The 20,644-nt window shown below is 40.3% G+C and overlaps 1 protein-coding gene across 4 annotated transcripts in view; it reads left to right on the forward strand.

Annotated features, from left to right (window-relative positions):
- Nucleotides 1-20,644, forward strand: part of Dis3l2 (DIS3 like 3'-5' exoribonuclease 2) — a 346,237-nt gene that overhangs the window by 136,843 nt on the left and 188,750 nt on the right. For all 4 annotated transcript variants that reach the window (XM_050123104.1, XM_050123107.1, XM_050123105.1 and 1 more), the window contains 2 exons: nucleotides 8,390-8,490; nucleotides 16,658-16,905. In XM_050123104.1, coding sequence (XP_049979061.1) covers nucleotides 8,390-8,490; nucleotides 16,658-16,905 — 349 coding nt within the window. The remainder of the gene's footprint in view (nucleotides 1-8,389; nucleotides 8,491-16,657; nucleotides 16,906-20,644) is intronic.

The following is a 20,644-nucleotide window of genomic DNA, read 5'->3' on the forward strand; positions in this document are numbered from 1 at the left end:
AAAAAAAAAGAAAAGAAAAAAGGAAACAACAACAAGAAAACCTCAATGGATAAGGAAAAGAATTCTCTTATTTAGTTTGAAGAGAAAAATTTGATAGAGCTAATAGCATATTGAATAAAGAGACAATTAATACATTGGAAGATGGTAAGAAAAAGTTATCCAGAGTATAGCACAGAGAAAAATTAAAAACTAAAGAGTAGATATAATTAAAGCTTAGTTTGAATCCTAGCAGGAAATGAGACAAAAAGGGCAAACAAGTGACTTTAAGAAATTGGCTGTGATATTCTGAAATAGGTGAAATACCAGATTACAGAGTTAAGATTGCTGATTCTAAGGAGGAAACAATAAAAATTAAAAGCAAAGGTTAAGTCTTAAAAGAAGCTAGTTTGACCACTGACTTTTAAAAAAATATTACATTTCTACTGATGTGGGATTCCCCTCTGTATGCTGTGAATACCATTGGTTAATAAAGGACCACTTTGGGCCTGTGCAGGGCAGAATATAGGTAGGCGGGGAAAAGCTAAGCTGAATGCTGGGAGAAAGGAAGGTGGAGTCAGAGAGAAGCCATGGAGCCACCACCAGAGAGAGAAGCACTGAAACTTTGCTGGTAGGCCATGACCTCCACAGATCAATGGAGAAGGGTTAAATTAAGATGTAATGGTTAGCCAATAAGAAGCTAGAGATAATAGGCCAAATAGTGCTTTAAATAACATGGTTTCTGTGTGATTATTTTGGGGCTAAGCTAGCTGGGTAGCCAGGAACCAACAAGTGGCTTTCTCCAACAGATTGGCGCACCAACATGGGTAACTACATCCACATAAAAACCTAAAAAGGAATCCTAGACACAAAAGAACAGAGTTAAGCGTGGTTTGGTAGCAATATTTTCTTGGCTGGGCTCTGTTTGCTAGAAGCAAGCAGAGGCATGGCTCCTTTAAGAGAGGTTTTCCTGATTCAGCCTTAGCAGAAAAAAAAAGCTGCGCACGTTTTAAAAGGCAGCTTCCTGGGCCATGCTGCCAGCATGAACTCTGGCTATGGAGCATTTGAATGGCATTTGTGGACCTGGGTGTTTGTGTGCCCACTTGGGTTTGGGAGAAAAATAGCTGAGACCATGCCCGCAGCTCAGTGCTCCCTACCTGGGAAGGTGGCGGGATCAGGTCTACTAGGTGTGCACAAGCAGGAGAGCATGCTGGATTCCCGTCACCATACACAGAGATTTCCAGGCTGCGCAGTGTTCTGCATTGCAGATTTAGCTATTACTAGATAAAAAGGGTTTATGTGCTGCACGCTCATTCTCATAGTTAAAGTGCTAAGCACAGCTACTACCTGGTGACCCCAGAGCTGGCAGTAATTGTACCTCTACCATTTCAAAAGTGGAGAGAGGCAGAGTCAGCATCCAGAGCAGCTGCAACCAAGCTGCTTACCATTTTAAAAGCTCTTCAAGACAGTAAAGAATTACAGGTAACACAATAAGGACAGATTCAGACATAAAAGAACTCTAAATGGGTCACAATGTTGGATAAATGTAGGGAGGCCTGGGAGAGAGAAGAAAAGGAGGATAGAGTTATAAAAAAAAGGTTTATTAAAAAATGAAACAAAGTCTTTAAAGAGGCAGAGTACAGACAGTCATAGATTAAAAGGAGTAAAGAAAAATAAGCCACGTAAAGATGGAGAATACACAGAGAGTCTGGATTGTGTATATTATTGTGTTTTCTTTGAATTTTTTGACTGTGAAGGAACTGTGTATAGAGAGACATTTCATTGTACAGATTGCTAAGCTAAACCAAGATAAAGGTATCTTGACTTTAAAATTTGAGTCTACGGATATGTTGCTTTGGAATAGAGGTTCTTTTTTTTGTTTCCACAGAGGATGACAATCTGTGGATTGCTTCTAGACTAATATGGTTTGATGGACCAAGACCCCTGAAATGTTTCCTTGAACACTCCTCAAAAAATTACCTTGCCCAATAAACAGCAGGAAGAAGTTTGGACAAAACTATGCCCATATTCTATAAATGTTTATTTACATTTAAAGGGGGATATGCTGTAGAGATTTGCATTGGTATGGATCTTGGTTTATTGATACAAATTTAAGGTCAATTTTGTTATACTGTGTATATATTTCTGCTTTTGATTAAGGTATTGTTTGTGCAGCTCATTTAAAAATGTAATGTATGATTAAGAAATATAGGTTAATAGTCATAATAGTCAAGCTTGTCGTCATGTTAGATTTTCTAGAAGTACAGAGATGTATTTCAGATGAATAAGCATTCTTCAAAGCTTTCAAAGACTACAGAATATGGCATTTAGAATGTTTTAAGAACCTAGGACTTTTCATGACAAACACATCTGCTCCTGGCAACCCCAATCTACTTCAAGAGGAAGATGGGCATCGAAGAGGCTCCTTATGGAGTTTGTTAGCCATTTGGTCAGGAGACTGCTATTGCCTGGACTGCCTGATAAACTGGATATGCAGGACCTGCAGAGAAATGATTGCTGAGCTTGCCTACAGTGGTGACATTTAAGATATTTGTCAGTCTGACTATAGGGCAAGGCCCTGTTGTCATGGACTTTAGGCTCATTATCCTTTGCTTTACAACTAGTATCCACTTATGAATGAGTACATACCATGTTCATCTTTTTGGGCCTGGGTTACCTCACTCGGGATGGTTTTTTCTATTTCCATCCATTTCATGCAAATTTCAAGATGTCATTGCTTTTTACCACTGAGTAGTACTCCATTGTGTATCACTTTTTCTTTATCCGTTCTTTGGTTGAGGGGCATCTAGGTTGTTTCCAGGTTCTCGCTATTACAAATAATGCTGCTATGAACATAGTTGAACAAATGTCATTGTAGTGTGATTGAGCATCCTTTGGGTATATGCCCAAGAGTGGTATTGCTGGATCCTGAATAGGTTAATTCCCACTTTCTGAGAAACCACCATACTGATTTCCAGAGTGGTTGTATAAGTTTACATTCCCACCAGCAATGGAAGAGTGTTCCCCTTACTGCACATCCTCTCCAGCATAAGCTATTATTGGTGTTTTTGATCTTAACCATTCTGACTGGTATAAGATGGTATCTTAGAGTTGTTTTGATTTGCATTTCCCTGATGGATAAGGATGTTGAACATTTCCTTAAGTGTCTTTCAGCCATTTGAGATTCTTCTGTTGAGAATTCTGTTTAGTTCTGTACCCCCATTTTAATTGGATTGTTTGGAATTTTGATGTTTAATTTATTGAGTTCTTTATATATTTTAGAGATCAGTCCTCTGTCTGATGTGGGGTTGGTGAAGAAATTTTTCCATTCAGCAGGCTGCCTTTTTGTTAGGTTGATCAATGGAATCAAATTGAAGACCTGGATATTAATCCACACACTTGTGAACACTTGATTTTTGACAAAGAAGCTGAAATTATACAATGGAAAAAAGAAAGCATCTTCAAGAAATGGTACTGGCATAACTGGATGTCAACATGTAGAAGAATGCAAATAGATCCACAAAACTCAAGTCCCAAATGGATTAAAGACCTCAATATGAATCTGACCTCACTGAACTTTGATAGAAGAGAAAGTGGAAAGTAGCCTTCAATGCATGGGCACAGGAGATCACTTCCTAAACATAACACCAGTAGTATAGACTTTGAGAGCAATAATAAATAAATGGGACGTCCTGAGAAACTTCTGTAAAGTAAAGGACACAGTCAATAAGTCAAAAAGGCAGCCTACTGAATGGGATGCTTTGTGAATTTTATATCATGCTCCTAATACCACTCATCTCCCCAACCTTTCATATTCTCCCTCCACCCTTGCAACCTCCCCCCAAAACAAAATAAAAATTAAAAAATTATTAAAAATAAAGATGAAACAAACAAAAACAAAAATCATTTTGCTGTGGAAGCTGCAGTGTGTTATGGTCACCCAGTGTGTCACCCAGCCCACTCTTTTGTCCAAATATCTTTCCTTGCAAATGTTTGTTGCAGTGAGTCATTGGACTGGTTCGAGGCGTCTGGCTTTTGCTACACTATCAATACTGGGTCCTGGATGGGACTCATCTCCTCTCCTGTTGTTGCCTTTTGCCATGGAGATCCTACAGCTTTGGTTCTGCAAGGCCATGCTTTCATGCTTTCCAGAAGTTCTTTGGTGGAATAAATGTTGGGGTGAGCCAACTCAAAGCCCTGGGCCTGTGTAGTAGTTGAGTTGGTCATGCCACCTGCTCTTCTGCACCCACACCACCAGGGCCAGCTCTTCTGCTTTGCTCATGTGAGCGGGAGGGCCAGCTCTCCGGCCTGTGGTAGCTGACAACGGGCAGGACCAGCTCTTCCACTCTCACCTCTTTGGGACCAGATCTTCAGCACTGCTCTGGTAAGGGGTGGGACAAAGTCATCCACATGTCAAAGCCAACAAGGGTCAGGGCTGGCTCTCCTGTTTGCATGCTACCAGGGTCAGCTCTATGGTTATTGCCCCTTAGAGATTCAGGGTCTCCTTTCCTGAGTGCCGCAGCCAGGGAGAGGTAGGGCCAGTTCTTTTGCCCCACCCCAGTGAGGGGTGGGGCCAACTGTCCTGAATCCATACCTCTAGGGCCACCATGCTGCTCAGGTGGAGGGCAGGACCATCTTTCCTGCATCCACATCACTGTACTACCAGCAAGGTGTAAGACCAGTTCTCCCATACTCATGCCCTCAGGACCAGCTCTCCTACCCACTCCATCAGGGCCAGTCTTATTGTGCTGCCCAGGTGAGGTGTGGGGCCCACTCTCCAGAGTGCTATAGCCAGCGAGGGGTAGCCTCAGCTCACCAGCTGGTCACCTTTGGGGCCAGCTCTCCCATAACTGCCCTTCACCATTGACATTTTAATGTAATAAAATTCTGTCTTATCAACTTCACATTTTTCAATGACTTTCTATCTTTAAGGTATAAAATAAAACTCTTAGGAGTGTTACATAAGGCCTTCCCTGGTCTGGTTCTTACTCTCAGATACACAATGCCCTCCTCTGCTCAGTTTATCCTTCTGCACTTTCTTCTCCCTTCTGGAATTTCCCCCAAGGTCTATCCCTCTAGTCAGATCCTATGCAGCTTACCTCAAATCTGAGGTTAGCTGCTCTGTCAATAACCCAGGGACACACTGCTTGCCTGTAATTGCCAAGCCGTGTACTTGCAATACTTGTTGCAGCTTTGCCTTCTGACTCAGGTGTTCTCTGGGAATGTAGACAGTAATTTTCAATGCCTGCCAGGTCTTTTGCTGACTTAAACGGTACCTTGATTTGGATTTTTATGGCCTTTTTTGTGTTACTCTGATCTTGCTTGTATGGAGAATGGGTCACCACAGCCAGTGCCTACATACTGTCCTTTTCTGGCTCTGCTCCTTCATCACCCTGGTCTTCTGATGAGATGGGATAACAGTGCCCCCACCCAGTGTGCCGCTTTGCTGTGTATACAGCGAGGTGATTAACATGTGGGGAAAGGCACATGCTGAGAAAACTCTCTGGCATTGCAGTTCCATTAGCTAAGGATAGTGAGAGACTTGCTTGGGTTTGGATTTGGTGCCCCAGGGACTGTCTCTCTCCTGAGCCTTTGTCCTTGCAGGAGCTGAGTCCTAGCATAATCACCAGCTCATTATGTTATGTCCCACAAGCTTTTAGCAGATGAAATGAATATTCACAGTGAATGATTCCTGACTCCTGTGAGGACCCATGTTGTCATTTCTACATTTCACTGGGAGGAAGGGCTCATGAGGTCAAGTTTCCTAGTTGATTGACTTTTGAGAATATGCAGGGAGCATTATCTTTAATTACAATTTTTGGAAATTACTCATTTCTATTGCCCTCTTGCACTGGCTGCTTTTGTGTGTCAACTTGACACAAACTAGAGTCATCAGAGAGGAAGGAGCCTCAGTTGAGGAAATGCCTCCATGAGATGCAGCTGAAAGACATTTTCTCATTTAGTGATCAATGGAGGAAGGCCCAGCCCATGGTGGGTGATGCCATCCCTGGGCTGCTGGTCCTGGGTTCTATAAGAGCTGGCTGAGCAAACCATGGAGCAAACCAGTAAGGAACAGCCCTCCCTGACCTCTCCATCAGCTTCTGCCTCCAGATTCCTATCCTGACTTCCTTCAGTAATGAAAGCAATGTGGAAGTGTGAGCCAAACACATTCTTTCCTCCCCAGGCTGCTTTTCTGTCAGTGTTTCACCACAGCAATAGAAACCCTAACTAGACACCTTTGTTCAGAGTGGAGTGGACTTAGATTTGCCACATCATGTGCTGACTTTCAATCTGATCGATTACCCCCCCCCACACACACACCACCACCAAGGCCTTAGCCTTTTTGTTTCTTAATTTATATGAATGTTTTGCTTATTAATATGTATGTAGTGCAAATGTGCCTGGTGCCCATAGGGGCAGAGGGTGGTGCTAGATCTTCAGTAACTGGAGCTACAGATATTTTTAGCAACCATATGAAGACTGGGAACCAAACCTAGGTCCTCTGGCAAGGGCAGGAAGTACAGTACCCTTAACCACTAACAGTCTTTCCAGCCCCTAAACACACATTTTATTTATCATTATTGTGGTGCTGGGTATTGAACCTAGGACCTCCTGTATACTAGGCAAGTGGTCTACATGCCCTGAAAAGTTTTTGATATGTGTTTAAAGTGTTAAGAATCATTAAACTTGTTGACCAATTGTTTGTATAGGAAATGGCCTATCAGAATAATTTTTTTTTACTAAGATATGGTTGTATTTGCATTTTATTTTAAATTGTAGACTTGTGTGTTGAGCTGATTATTCAGCATCATCCCTTGAGGGTCTCACAGGTGTGGCCATCATGTATGACCAGCTCCAAATTAGAACTCTAGATTTTACCTCCTCCTCTAAACTTTAAAAGATGCCCCCACCAACGTGGCTGCCAAAGTCATAAATCTGGAAATAACCTTTCACTGCTCATATGCAGTGACCCTAAAGTTCTCATATAAAATTGCCATTGGTCAACCAGTTCAACTGCAAAATATATCTTAATTCTATAGTGCCTGTGTCATAGCTCTGTCTTCATACCTGAACTCTGCAGCACCTCTTCACTTGTCTTTCTCTACCCACTCCCAATCTGCTCTGATCTTGCCTGAGCTGTGCCACCCTTGCACCCAGACTCCTGTTGTTTCCAGGCTTAAATTCAGGACTCACGTGTCCTGCAAGGTCCCACCTGATTTTACTCCTGTTGTTCCTCATTCTCATCTATGCATAACCCATTCTTGCCTCTGCCTTCTGATTTGCTTTCTGGTCCTTGACAATCGTCAAGGTCATATATGAAGAACTTCCTGCTTCTACACCTTCTTCATTTGCCATTCCTCATACCCTTTGCTACTCCTGCACACGCCATCCTGTGTCTTGATATAGATGTCATTTCTTTTCAAACCTTTCCCTAACCTCTAAATCATATTTCCCTTTCCTTCCCTTTTCAGGACTGTTTTCCTTAGAATTGTCACTATTTATCATTTATATTTACAGAGTGATTACTTACTAAGACCATTTCTACATTTGTGTATGTAAGTTTCTTGAGGTTTTAGAACATATTTCTCTTACTAAAAATGGAATCTTCAATACCAAGTACTCAATAAATATATCTCTCAAATAAATGAATTAACAAATGACTTCAGATTAAGCAGTGCATTATCTTTCATTAAACTGGCATCTTTACTGTTCAGTGGAGTGAGACTTAATTGCTGCCAATATGTTAAGGGAAATTAATTTTCCAACTTAGTGTGTGTTTCATTTTTAATGATTTATATGTCTGTGGTTCTCACCTGCAGCACTGAAAACATCTATGTAAATTATTTGAATGTAACTCTGAACAAAGTTTATTTTTCCCATGATGACCTTTTGAATAGAGAACCTGGAAAGGTTGTCTTCAGGTGTGATGGAAGGAAGTCATGGACCCACTTCCTTCTTGGCGGGAGGATTTCAGCAGAGATAGAAACACAGTTGATCATTCTGAGTCTGAGACCAGAGCAGGGTTTCCAGACCTGCCCAGAAGAGGCTGCCAGTCATGAAAAGGAGTTATGTTTTTATTTGGGCCTTGGAAATGTCTTGATGTATAAGTCTTTCTTAGCTCCCTGTGAATTGATTATAGACCCCTGTTAATTGTTAATTAGATGTTTAGAATGTTAGTAATGTTAAGTAGATCAAATGTACCCTGCTGAGACCGGGTGTTTAGTGTGAACACAGATGCAACATGATTTGATTTATCCAAATGGCCCAACTTCTATGCATAGTCCTCTTTTGTGAAAGAAATGGTATGGAGTACTTGGCCTCCAAGAAACTTTCTAATATGAGTTTAAAGATCTCTGTGTACCCAATGGATATGCAGCTAATTGGTTCCTTTTTTTTTCTCTCTCTGACTTAGGAAGAGAAGATTCCAGTGCTCCAGTTACAAAAGATGAGAACACCCCCAAGTCACAGGACACGAGAACCTTACCTGATAAGTCACTGCAGAAATCAGCAAAGGTCATTTCCTAAAGTTTTTTTCTACTTGTCACTTGGGATACTCATCAGAACTGTAGTTGCTCGGTTAATCAGAAAGTCAGTAGAACCCGTAAATTAGGGCAAGTGAATAGGACTTTTGTAACTATAAGCATATGAGTATGTATTTATTCGATTATTTGGGATGTTGGTGGCATTTTGGGTATAGGAGCAAACATAGTTGACTCTTGCTCTTGGTGGCACACATGCTGTAAGTACAAGAGATAAAGTAAAACCATAGTGTGAGACTGCCTGTACCAGGACATCCATCAGTGTTCACTCTGGGAATCACATAACCACTCCAACCAGCATGTCTGTCAACATGAGGAATTTGTACATTGTTAGACTATATGTATCCTGCTGTTGCTCATGGGTTACCTGGAACTTCATCTCACTAAGCATTCTTAGGGATAACTCTGTTAAGACATACTAGGTAGGTATTGCTATCATGACTGGGTGGCCTGGGTGCTGGATCCAGTTTGTCTTCCTTTTCTCACAGTTCTTTGGTTGTCTCCTGTGTTTTTGGTATGAAGGTTGTCTAAAAATCACTCCATATCAGCCATGTGTTGTATATATACATATATGTGTATATATTCACACATATTTATATATTATACATAATATACATGTGGCAAAGCTATACCTGTTTGTCTCACCTATGCAGTAATGGTTTATATTAAACAAAGAATATTTATGTAAAAATTATACTTTTTGCTTCTCTTGAAAAATTAAACTCTGACTGCACTGGGCCATGGTCTTCTATGATTGTAGTGAGAGCTGGGTAGAGGTAGCCTCTGTTCATGAAACTTTTGTCTGTAATTTCCTGCCACCCTTTACCCATGCTTATTTCTTTCCTTCTCTCTTGGATAATGTTTCGTAATGAATGGGGTCCAAAGTTATAAGGGAAAATAGCATGTATGTGCAAAATTATGTGGAGTTGAAGCCATTCCCAGGGCAACTGACATTGTGTACATAATGTGTAATGCTCAGGTGCTCTCTGTTCTTTAGAAGTGTCAAAAATCAAGGGATTTCAGTTCAGATGTGATGGCATGAACTTCGTTTTTTTCCTCTTACTAAACTTAACTATAAATCTGGGAAAGAATATAGAGGAAGGCTAGAAAGGGAGAATGAACCTGATGTGAGATGTCCTTCTGAAGCTGCTTTGGCCTATGGCAGGGCAAAATATAGCCAGACTGGAAGAGATATATAGAGAGTGGGCAGAGTCAGAGAGACACCATGTAGCTGCCGAAGGAGAAAGATGTTCAGAACCTTTCTAGTAGTCCACAGCCTGGTAGTGATACACAAGTTAATAGAAATGGGTTAATTTAAGATGTAAGTTAGCTAACAAGAGACCTGAGCTAATAGGCCAAACTGTTGTAATTAATATAGTTTCTGTGTCTGGGCTGTTGAATTAGGAGCGGCGGCAGGGCTGCGTCCCCGGCACCCGGCCGCCCACATGGCTAGCTTATGTCCGAAATAATTACACGGAAACTGTATTCTTTCAAACACTGCCTGGCCCGGCTAGGTCCAGTTTCTTATTGGCTAGCTCTTACATATTGTTCTAACCCATTTCTAATATTCTGTGTAGCCCATGAGCTGGCTTACCAGAGAGGATCTTAACCTGCGTCTGTCTGGAGAGGGAGAATCATGGCGACTCTTCCTCTAACCTTCTTTCTCCCAGAATTCTCTTCTGTATACTCCGCCTACCTAATTTTCTATCCAATAAAATGGGTCAAGGCAGTTTCTTTATTAATAAGAAATCATTCCCACATCACTGGGCAGTTGGGAAATGAATGAGCAGTCTCCGTTTACATGAACCTGTTAGGAACCCTAGAAATAAAGAAAGTAAATAGTGAACCTCACAGCCTCCCAGTCAGAGGGTGACATATGCTGTGCTTCTGAATCCAGCCCAACAATAGGAGATGGGCCAGGGAGATTCCATGTCTGACATGAAACTCTCCAGAAATACCAGGCAATCCTGGCAGCACTTGCAAAGGAAATTGGCTAGGAGTCCTGGATAGTAAATGGCTAGGGGCAAGGGCTCTCCTTTCACCTCAGGCTCCTAATTTCTCTCCCTACCAAGAGACTGCAGGCGTCTGACTGGCTCCAACTCAAGAGATCACATGACAAGAAGCACTAGGCTCAGGAAGCCTTTTCTCCTAGGGCTGGAGATTCCCCCTTTTAACTTAGAGGTACCAGGTGCTGGAGACCACAGTGAAAAGAGTTTTATCCCAGTAAGTAGCTTGACATGGAAATCTCCCTTCTCCTCATCTAGAGAACTTGACCATTGGCCTATAAGACCCTTCCTCAATAGACTTATGATCTCTATGACCTGGGGATTCCTTTCTTGTACTTAGAGGTGCTGAGCAGCCAGGTAGTCCCAGCGAGGAAGATACTGCTGTAATAAAATACTCCAAAGGAAGACTGTGTCCTTGAAAGCTGGAAATAGCCCTTTCATACTTCCAGGTGGTCTAACCTGGGAGATTCCCTTCTACCTCAGAGAAAAAAGTAGTAGACAGCAACAAAAGTTCAGTGTTACTGTATAAACAAAACATATCAAAATGTTATTGAAAACGGAGTTATTGTTAGAACTGAAGTGTTCCAATAAACTAAATTGTGCAAAAATTCAATAAGATTTAGGTCTGTCTGTGAGAGGTTTGAGTAGGACTCAGGGTCTCTTAAGGTGATAGCCAAAAGGTCTAAAATACAATAGAGACTCCTTAAGTACTATACCAAGAGTCAAAACAATCATATTAAATGAGAAAAGATATTCAGCTGATACCAGCCTCAAGATACTGGGTTGTCCAACAAGAGCCCAATAAAGATTTTCAACAGCCAGGCCAGCTACCTCCATAGGAACAGGCCTGAGCCAGGGACATCTTTGGGAACAGACTTAAGCCAGGTGATCTTTATGGGAGCAGGCCTGAGCCAGCGACCTCTGACCTCTGACCTCTGTGGAGGCAAGCCTGAGCCAGTGAACTCCTCAGGAGCAGGTATAAACAAGCAACCTCTGTAGGAAGAGGCCCAAAAGCCTTCTGGGAGCACCGAGTGACCTCTAAGAATGGCGAGCTACCTCTGGGGTGACTGGAACCATGGTCTAGAATTCACCACGAGGAGCAACCATGTGAGCCTTGGATCCACTGGCATCTGGAAGAGTGATCACCTGAGACACAGCCCCAACTACATTATTCAGAGGAGAAAAAATGGTCAGACAAGATAAGAACACACTTAACACCACAAAGAGCAATACAGCACCACCAAAAACTAGTGGCTCTGTAACAGGCAAGACTAGAGCACCACAATACAGTGAAGCAGAAGAAAATAACTTTAACATTCTCCTAAAAAAAATAGCTTTAGAAGAATGTTTGAGGCCCTTAAAGAGGAAATGAAAAATTCTCTCAAAGAAATGGAGGAAAAGACAAACAAAAAAATTGGAAGATACCAACAAATCCCTTAAAGAAAACCAAGAAAAAACAATCAAACACGTAAAAGCAATGATTCAAGACATGAAAATTGAAATACAGTCAGTAAAGAAAACATAAACCGAGGGAATTTTGGAAATTCAAAATATGGGAAAATGGTCAGGAACCACAAATACAAACATAAACAGCAGAATACAAGAGATGGAAGAAAGAATCTCAAACTTTGAAGACACGATAGAGGAAAATAAGATTCATTGGTCAAAGAAAACATTAAATGTAACAAAAACTTAACAAAATATTCACGAAATATGAGGCATCATGAAAAGATCAAACCTAAGAATAATAAAGATAGAAGAAGGAGAAAAGTCCACTTCAAAACACAGAAAACAAAATGATTCAACAAAATCATAGAAAAAAGCTTTCCCAACCTAAAGAAAGATATGCCTATGAAGATACAAGAAGCTTACAGAATACCAAATAGACTGAATCAAAAAAAGTCCCCTTGCTATATAATAATCAAAACACAAAACATACAGAATAAAAAGAGAATATTAAGAGCTGCAAAGAAAAAAGGCCAAGTAACATGTAAAGACAGACCTATCAGAATTACACCTGACTTCTCAATGGAAACAATGAAAGCCAGAAGGTCCTGGTCAGGTGCTACACAGATATTAAGAGATCATGGATGCCAACCCAGACTACTATGCCCAGCGAAACTTTCAGTCACCATAGATGGACAAAACAAGATATTCCATGACAGAACCAGATTTAACCAATACCTAGCCATAAACCCAGCCCTACACAAAGTACTAGAAGAAAACGCCAACCCAAGAAATTTAGCTACATCCACAAAAACACAGACAATAGATGCTCTCAAGCCGGGCAATGATGGCGCATGCCTTTAATCCCAGCACTCGAGAGGCAGAGGCAGGCGGATCTCTGTGAGTTCGAGACCAGCCTGGTCTACAGAGCTAGTTCCAGGACAGGCTCCAAAGCCACAGAGAAACCCTGTCTCGAAAAACCAAAAAAAAAAAAAAAAAAAAAAAAGAAAAAAGAAAAAAAAGATGCTCTCACAGCAGCAGATTCTAAAAAGGGAAAAACCACACACAATAATTTCACTAACCATGAAAACTAAAATGACAGGATAATAGCAATAATAATAGCAATCACTGGTCATTAATATCTCTTAATATAAATGGACTTAACTCACCTATAAAAAGACACCACTTACAGATTGGATATGAAAACAGAATCCATCATTCTGCTACATACAAGAAACATACCTCAATCTCAAAGATAGACATTGCCTCAGAGTAAAGGGTTGGGAAAAAGTTTTCCAATCAAATGGACCTAAGAAACAAGCTGGTGTAGCTATCCTAATATCTTACAAAATAGACTTCAAACTAAAATCAATCAAAGGAGAAAAAGGACATTTCATATTAGTCACAGGAAAAATCCATCAAGAGAAAATCTCAATACTGAACATCTATGCCCCAAGTACAAGGTCACCCTTATATGTAAAAGAAACACTACTAAAGCTTAAATCACACAATAAGCCCCACACACTAATAGTGGGAGTCTTTAACTCCACTCTCACCACTGGAAAGGTCTGACAATCAGAAAATTCAACAGAGAAATAAGGGAACTAACAGATGTTATGACTCAAATGGATTATTTGCTGATGTTTATATAAGATAGTTTATATAAGAGATCCCAAAAGTTCTGTCAAGGAACTTCTACAGCTCATAAACATCGTCAGTAATTTAGCAGGATACATGATTAAGTCAAAAAAATCAGTAGCCCTTCTTTACACAGATGATAAATGGGATGCAAAAGAAATCAGAGAAACATGTTTTATGATAGCCACAAAGAACATGAAATGTCTTGGAGTAACTCTAAGCAAACAACTGAAAGACTTGTATGACAAGAACTTTAAATCTTTGAAGAAAGAAATTGAAGAAGACACCAGAAAATGGAAAGATCTCCTATGCTCTTGGTAGGTATAATTAACAAAGTAAAATAGCAATCTTACCAAAAGCAATCTACAGATTTGATGCAATCCCCATCAAAATCCCAGTGAAATTCTTCAAAGATCTCAAAAGAACAATACTCAGCTTCACGTGGAAAAGCAAAAAACCTAGGATAGCCAAAACAATCCTGTATAATAAAGGAACTTCTGGAGGCATCACAGTCCTTGTCTTCAAACTCTACTACAGAGCTACAGTACCACAGCATAAAACAGACAGGAGGACCAATGGAATCAAATCAAAGATATGGATACTAATCCACACACCTTTGAACACCTGATTTTTGACAAAGAAGCAAAAAATATAAAATGGAAAAAAGAAAACATCTTCAACAAATGGTGCTGGCATAACTGGATATCAGCATGTAGAAGATTGAAAATAGATACATATCTATCGCTATGCACAAGACTGAAGTCCAAATGGGTCAAAGACCTCAATGTAAAGCCAACCACACTGAACCTCATAGAAGATAAAGTGGGAAGTACAATTGAATGCATTTGCACAGGAGACCACTTCTTAAATATAACCCCAGACACTGAGAGCAACAATTAATAAATGGTACCTCCTGAAACTGAGAAGCTTCTGTAAAGCAAAGGACACGGTCAACAAGACAAAATGGCAGTGTAGGAGTCTGCCCCGCGATGGGCTGCCCTTTATCAGGGACCAGCCTCAACAAAAGTACCTCACGCCAGGCATGGGGATTTAGAAATATAGTAAAGAATATGAAGACACAAAAGAAAATAATAAAACAGAGAAACTTAGTATTGGGAGGGAGTTCCAGTGAGTACTGGAATTCACCCACGTTTAGTTTCCAACTGCTTTGAATACCCCTGACCCCAAAAGGTAGGAGTAAGAAAAAAAACTGCATTAACATGATACAAGGAAATGAACATACCAAATGAAGGTCGTGGGATCCTTCTGTGGTTAAACAGTCTGTTGCTAGAACAAAAGAAACCACACTCACACCCTAGACCAAAGTATTCTGTAGGCAAACCACTCCCTGGGTGGAATTCAAAGCTTTCTCCTTAAAGGAACTGGAACTTAGTTGGATCCACAGACTTTTGTTTGAGGTTGAAACATATTTACTTCTCTATTCCTGGAATACAAGTTCTGACTATTGTCAACACCCTTGAGAGAGCAGAACTCTCTGGTCTAAATCTGCGTGGGACCTTTGTTTGAAGAAGCACAATAACCTTGGTGGAACTAGAGGTAAGTTCCAATTCTGATCTTAGGTCAAAGTGAGGCTCATATTTTCCTCAAGGCAGCCTACAGAATGGGAAAAGATCTTCACCAACCCCAGATCGGATAGAGGACTGATCTTTAAAATATACAAAGAACTCAAGAAATTGGTCATCAAAAGAGCAATAATCCAATAAGAAAATGGGGTACAGACCTAAACAGAGAACTCTCAACAGATGCATTGAAAATGACTGAAAGATACTTAAGGAACATCCTTAGCCAACATCCTTAGCCATCAGAGAAATGCAAATCAAAACAACTCTGAGATTCCATTTTACACCTATCAGAATGGCCAAGATCTAAAACTGATGACAGCTTGTGCTGGAGAGGATGTGGAGTAAAGGGAACATTCCTCCATTGCTGGTGGGAGTGCAAACTGGTACAGCCACTTTGGATATCGGTATGGTGATTTCTCAGAAAATCTGGAAACAACCTACCTCAAGACCCAGCAATACTACTGTTGGGTATATACCCGAAGGATGCTCAATCATACCACAAGGACATGTGCTCAATTATGTCCATAGAAGCATTATTTGTTATAGCCAGAACCTGGAAACAACCTAAATGCTCTTTAACGGAAGGGTAGATAAAGAAAATGTGGTATATTCCCACAATGGAGTACTACACAGTGGAAAGAAATAATGACATCTTGAAATTTGCAGGCAAATGGATGCATCTAGAAAACTTCATATTGAGTGAGGTAACCCAGACCCAGAAAGGCAAAAACAATATGTACTCACTCATAAATGGCTTTTAGACATAAAGCAAAACAAAACAAACAAACAAAAAAACCAGTTTACAGTTCACAACCCCAGAGAATCTAGACAATAATTAGGACCCTAAGAGAGACAGACATACATGGACCAAATCTACATGGGAAGTAGAAAAAGACAAGATCTCCAGAGTAAATTGGAAGCATGGATATCATAGGAGAGGGTAGAAGGGGAGGGGGAATATAGGGAGGGGAACAGAGAAAAATAAAACAATAAAAACAATTAAAAAAAGATTTTCACCACACATTACACATTCTTTGGACATATTTAAGAAAACAGGAGATTTTAGCAAGGAAATATAAGTTATATCCTAATTGAGAACAGTAATTTTATGTTCAGTAATATCTGGTATTAATGTGGGAAAGTATAATGTGGAGCTGAAACTTGGAGCTGTCTACCCTGCTGGGCTACACACACCTTTACCAGACACAGGGCATGGTTATTAAAGCATTTTCATGTAATTTATCCATCTAGTCCGTAGGGTTTTTTCCCCTTGGATTCTCCCCCACATCTAATACTTAAGTTGTTGCGAATTACATATAGATCACCTAGTTACAGAATATCATAGAGAGCCACCTCATGGTGACCTCCCGGTGCAGCTAGGTCCATCTGGTTAATCTGATAATATGCTGTTGACTTTCTGATTGATTTTCACATAGAGAAACAATGACTTTGTCTTTGGTGTTTTCAGGTGGTTTACATCTTGGAGAAAAAGCATTCCCGTGCAGCAACTGGCATCCTCAAACTCTTGGCTGATAAGAACAGTGACCTGTTTAAGAAATACGCCCTGTTTTCCCCTTCAGACCACCGAGTGCCTAGAATTTATGTACCTCTCAAGGACTGTCCCCAGGACTTCATGACCCGGCCTAAAGATTATGCCAGCACACTATTCATCTGCCGCATCATAGACTGGAAGGAGGACTGTAACTTTGCCCTGGGGTAGGTGCTCTTTGACAGAAAACCGCAGGGCACAGCAAGAAGTCAGTGTGGGCGGGTTTTAGGTGAGCAGCTTATGCACTTCAGGTCTATCTTCTTTACTAAAGCCTTGGTACTGGTGCAGTTTGGTCCTGAACTTTTAGAAATTGCCCTTCAGTCACCTATAGATTGCTTGATTACCAGGCAAATACCATTACTTTTGGCATAAAATATATATTCTGAACCTCTTCCTGTTATATGATAAATATCACTAGAACATGTATCCTGTAGATAAGTTCTTGTACTGAACAGAATAGCCAGCCTTCTATTTCAGATCTCATGTTAAAATATGAAAAGTTCCATTCAGGTAATTTCTGGCTTCTTTGCTTTTATATGAACATGAAGACATATTTGCTTATTGATGCTCATAATGGTCTTCAATTTGAGTAATGCCAAAGATTCATATATGACATTGCAGACAGAATTACCCCTTAGACTATCAACAATTGCCATTTTATTTTGTTTGAAGAACCTGCTGAACCTAGCTGTCTCAATAATGCCATACCTATTTCTTTTTATAGCTAGTATTCATTTTGAAAGAAAAGTAATATTGTGTTAGCTATATTTTTTACTCTTTATAATGGTGTCTAGTTTTTACATCATGAAAATTAAATATAAGTACATAATGTAGAGAAGTATGTTTGGACATTTACATGTAGTCCAGTTTAATGGTTATTCAACTTGTCTAAGATCCTCCTAAAGATGTCCTGTGCTTATCAGAGCCTATGGTGAATGAATGATCTTTGGGCCACTGGCTACCATCTCATACTTTTATTAGATTTATTCTACTTGTATGTACCTAGTACTTCGTCAACTAAACGAAATGAAACCTAGGTATTAGACCAGGCATGGTGGCCCACATCTTTAATCACAGCATGGAGAAAATGGAGGCTGGTGGATTCCTGTGAGATCAGGCCAGCCTGAGCTGCATAGAGTTTTAGTCCAGCAAGGGCTATATAATGAGACCCCGTCTCAATAAACAAACAAATCTATCTATCTATCTATCTATCTATCTATCTATCTATCTATCTATCCATCCATCATCTATGTGTCATACTGATACAGTTTAAGAAATATCATCCCATGCCCCTTTTGCAGTTATGTGAAGATTGGAGTAATTTCCATGGCCTCAGAGCTGCTTGAGAACTGTTGTGCTTTCTTGTCTGCTGCTAGTACATGGTTATAGGGTCATCATTTTTAAAGCCTAACTTGTTATCTAACCTCTTGAGTTCCAAATAGCCCTTCTCACAGACTTGCCTATTTCTCACCATCAAATCAAGAGGCCTGATGACGGTTGTGCCACCTGCCCTTGTGTTGGCATACTCTCTTGGGCAGTGACGGGATGACTGCCATGTCAAAGCAGGAAATTCAGCTGTCTTTTATCTGCCTTTCTACCATTTCCCATTGTGCAAGCTTGATTGGGCCATTTCCTAAGTATTCAAGTCTAAGGGTGTAGTCAGGAAATCTTCCTGGTGTGAGTTTCTGAAGGACCTTATATATTTTTCATGCACAGCTGAGCCCTTATCTCATCAGAAACCCTTGACTCAAGTTTAGTGTAGCAGCAGCAGCCACAAAGGGATTCAGTCCTTGGAAACAGCAAGTATATTCACTGATTCTAAAGAAAAAATATTCTAAAATGATAATCATGTGTTATATATAACTTCTAAAGTAAAGCTTGAATATTTAGAAGAAAATCTATGATTTCTGTTTATATTTGTAATATAAAGACATTCAAATTCTATTTTCTAAAACTGTGAAATCAAAATTCTTTCTGAGAAGATAAAATTTACTTAAAAAAAATAAAGCACAACAGCTTTTCATAATAAAGTTCTCAGATGCCGTCTGTTGCCCGGAGGCTGAGGGCTGCAGCTGTTGAGCTGTTGGTGGTCCCTTGCCGTTTTGTTCTGGCTATCAGTTACTGATCTTTAGGAACTGAGGTCACTGTTTTCCAGTCTGCACATGATGTGCTACAGTGGCCTAGGTTTTCTTCCTCATCTTTGCCAGGCTTTGACAAGCGGCATGAGGTAGTAGTTGCAGTGGGTGGGAATGTATGGTCAGCTTCCACATAAACAGTGCCTGAAAACCCAATCAGCTAACGTGGCTTCCTTTTGAATTTCTTCCCTGTGCCTGCATCTTTTCCCTGAACAGTCTTAAGCTTTTTCTGCATATGAAATTGTTACTAATTACTCAAGTCCAGCGTTATATTCCTCTTTAGTGGATACATTTAGTTCAGAAGACAGCCTTAAATACGTGTAAGGTGTTATACCACCTGAGAAGTGTAGGGTGAACAAGCTAGGGTCAGTTCTGGAAACTTACTAATAGAAGACCTTGATAGAAATAGCAAAGATATAACTTGATTCTAAGAAATGGAATCCTATCTGTACTAATTTAAATAAAATGGGGATTACTATGAGACTCTGGTGGTTCTCCTAAAACTCTGGGTGTGAAATGGGATGAAGGATTATGAGAAACTCATAACTAATAAGGCAGTAAACATGTTGTTTTTCTCTCAAGCACCCTGACAAACCAGCCACCCTTCTACTTGTGAGCCTAGCTCCTCTGCTTTCCTTTGTATAACAGCCATCTACCTGCACAGCAGCATCCATGGCCAGTATGCAGGTCACATATACAGCGGCCATCCACCTGCACAGCAGCATTCATGGCCAGTCACAGGTCACATACTGAAGTCTGGATTACAAGACAGAATTCATGGGGCAGAGAATTGCAATGGCCAAGTTTAAGACAGATGTTTTCCTAGGTAGTAGTTTGAGGTAGATATGGGATTCAGTCTTCTGTATTCCATGAATAGGTCTGTGAACACATCTGCCTGAGAAGGAACATGGAGAAAGCAGGAGAAGTGAATTCCTGTCTTTTTGAGCTACCACTAGAGTACAAAACAACATGTGTTAAGTTCTTCCACAGAAAGAAAATACTTTAATGAAAGTTTGGAGATAGAAGAGAAAGCAGGAGAAGTGAATTCCTGTCTTTTTGAGCTACCACTAGAGTACAAAACAACATGTCTTAAGTTCTTCCACAGAAAGAAAATACTTTAATGAAAGTTTGGAGATAGAAGAAAGGGAGATCTAGGATCATTACTTGGAAGACAGAAAACTCTTTGCTAACAGATCTCTTGTACTGAGAGTCTAGAATGGAGAGCAAGGAGCATGTGGGACAGTTATAGATATTACAGATTGTCTTAAGAAGCTGGAGGAATTGAAAAGACCTGAAACAGAAGAACTGTGGAGGAGGCAAAAGGAGTGAAAAACTTTGGGGAAACAAGGTAAATTTTGTGTGAAGGAAAAGGTAGAAGAATCTTAGATGAACTTCCAGGCCTCAGACTTGAGTGAGGGTAGATGCTGATACTAGTTTCAACACAATGTTCCAAGAGCAGCCTTGGCTTCCACCATAGCCTTCACTTGATCCCTTATCCTTTGCTGTTTCTCTACATGACTGTGGCTGCTCATGACTCCAGGCTTTTACACACATACTTCCTTTACCTCTTGGTGAAATACTCAGCTTTTAAATTCAACTCAGTTGGCTACTCAGAAAGTCTTCCCGGACTCCAAGCCTCCTTCTGGGCATTCTCATAGCTTCTAATCAGTTCATCACTGCAGCTCAGATACTATTTGGATTGCAGTTGCTGATTTGATACTTCACTTGACCATGTGCTCCTTCTGATCAAGGATACCTTAGGATAAGGCTG

The sequence above is a fragment of the Alexandromys fortis genome, unplaced genomic scaffold (assembly GCF_014885135.2).
Source record: "Alexandromys fortis isolate MF-2015 unplaced genomic scaffold, M_Fortis_MF-2015_v1.1 scaffold_213, whole genome shotgun sequence".
Lineage (NCBI taxonomy): Eukaryota > Metazoa > Chordata > Mammalia > Rodentia > Cricetidae > Alexandromys > Alexandromys fortis.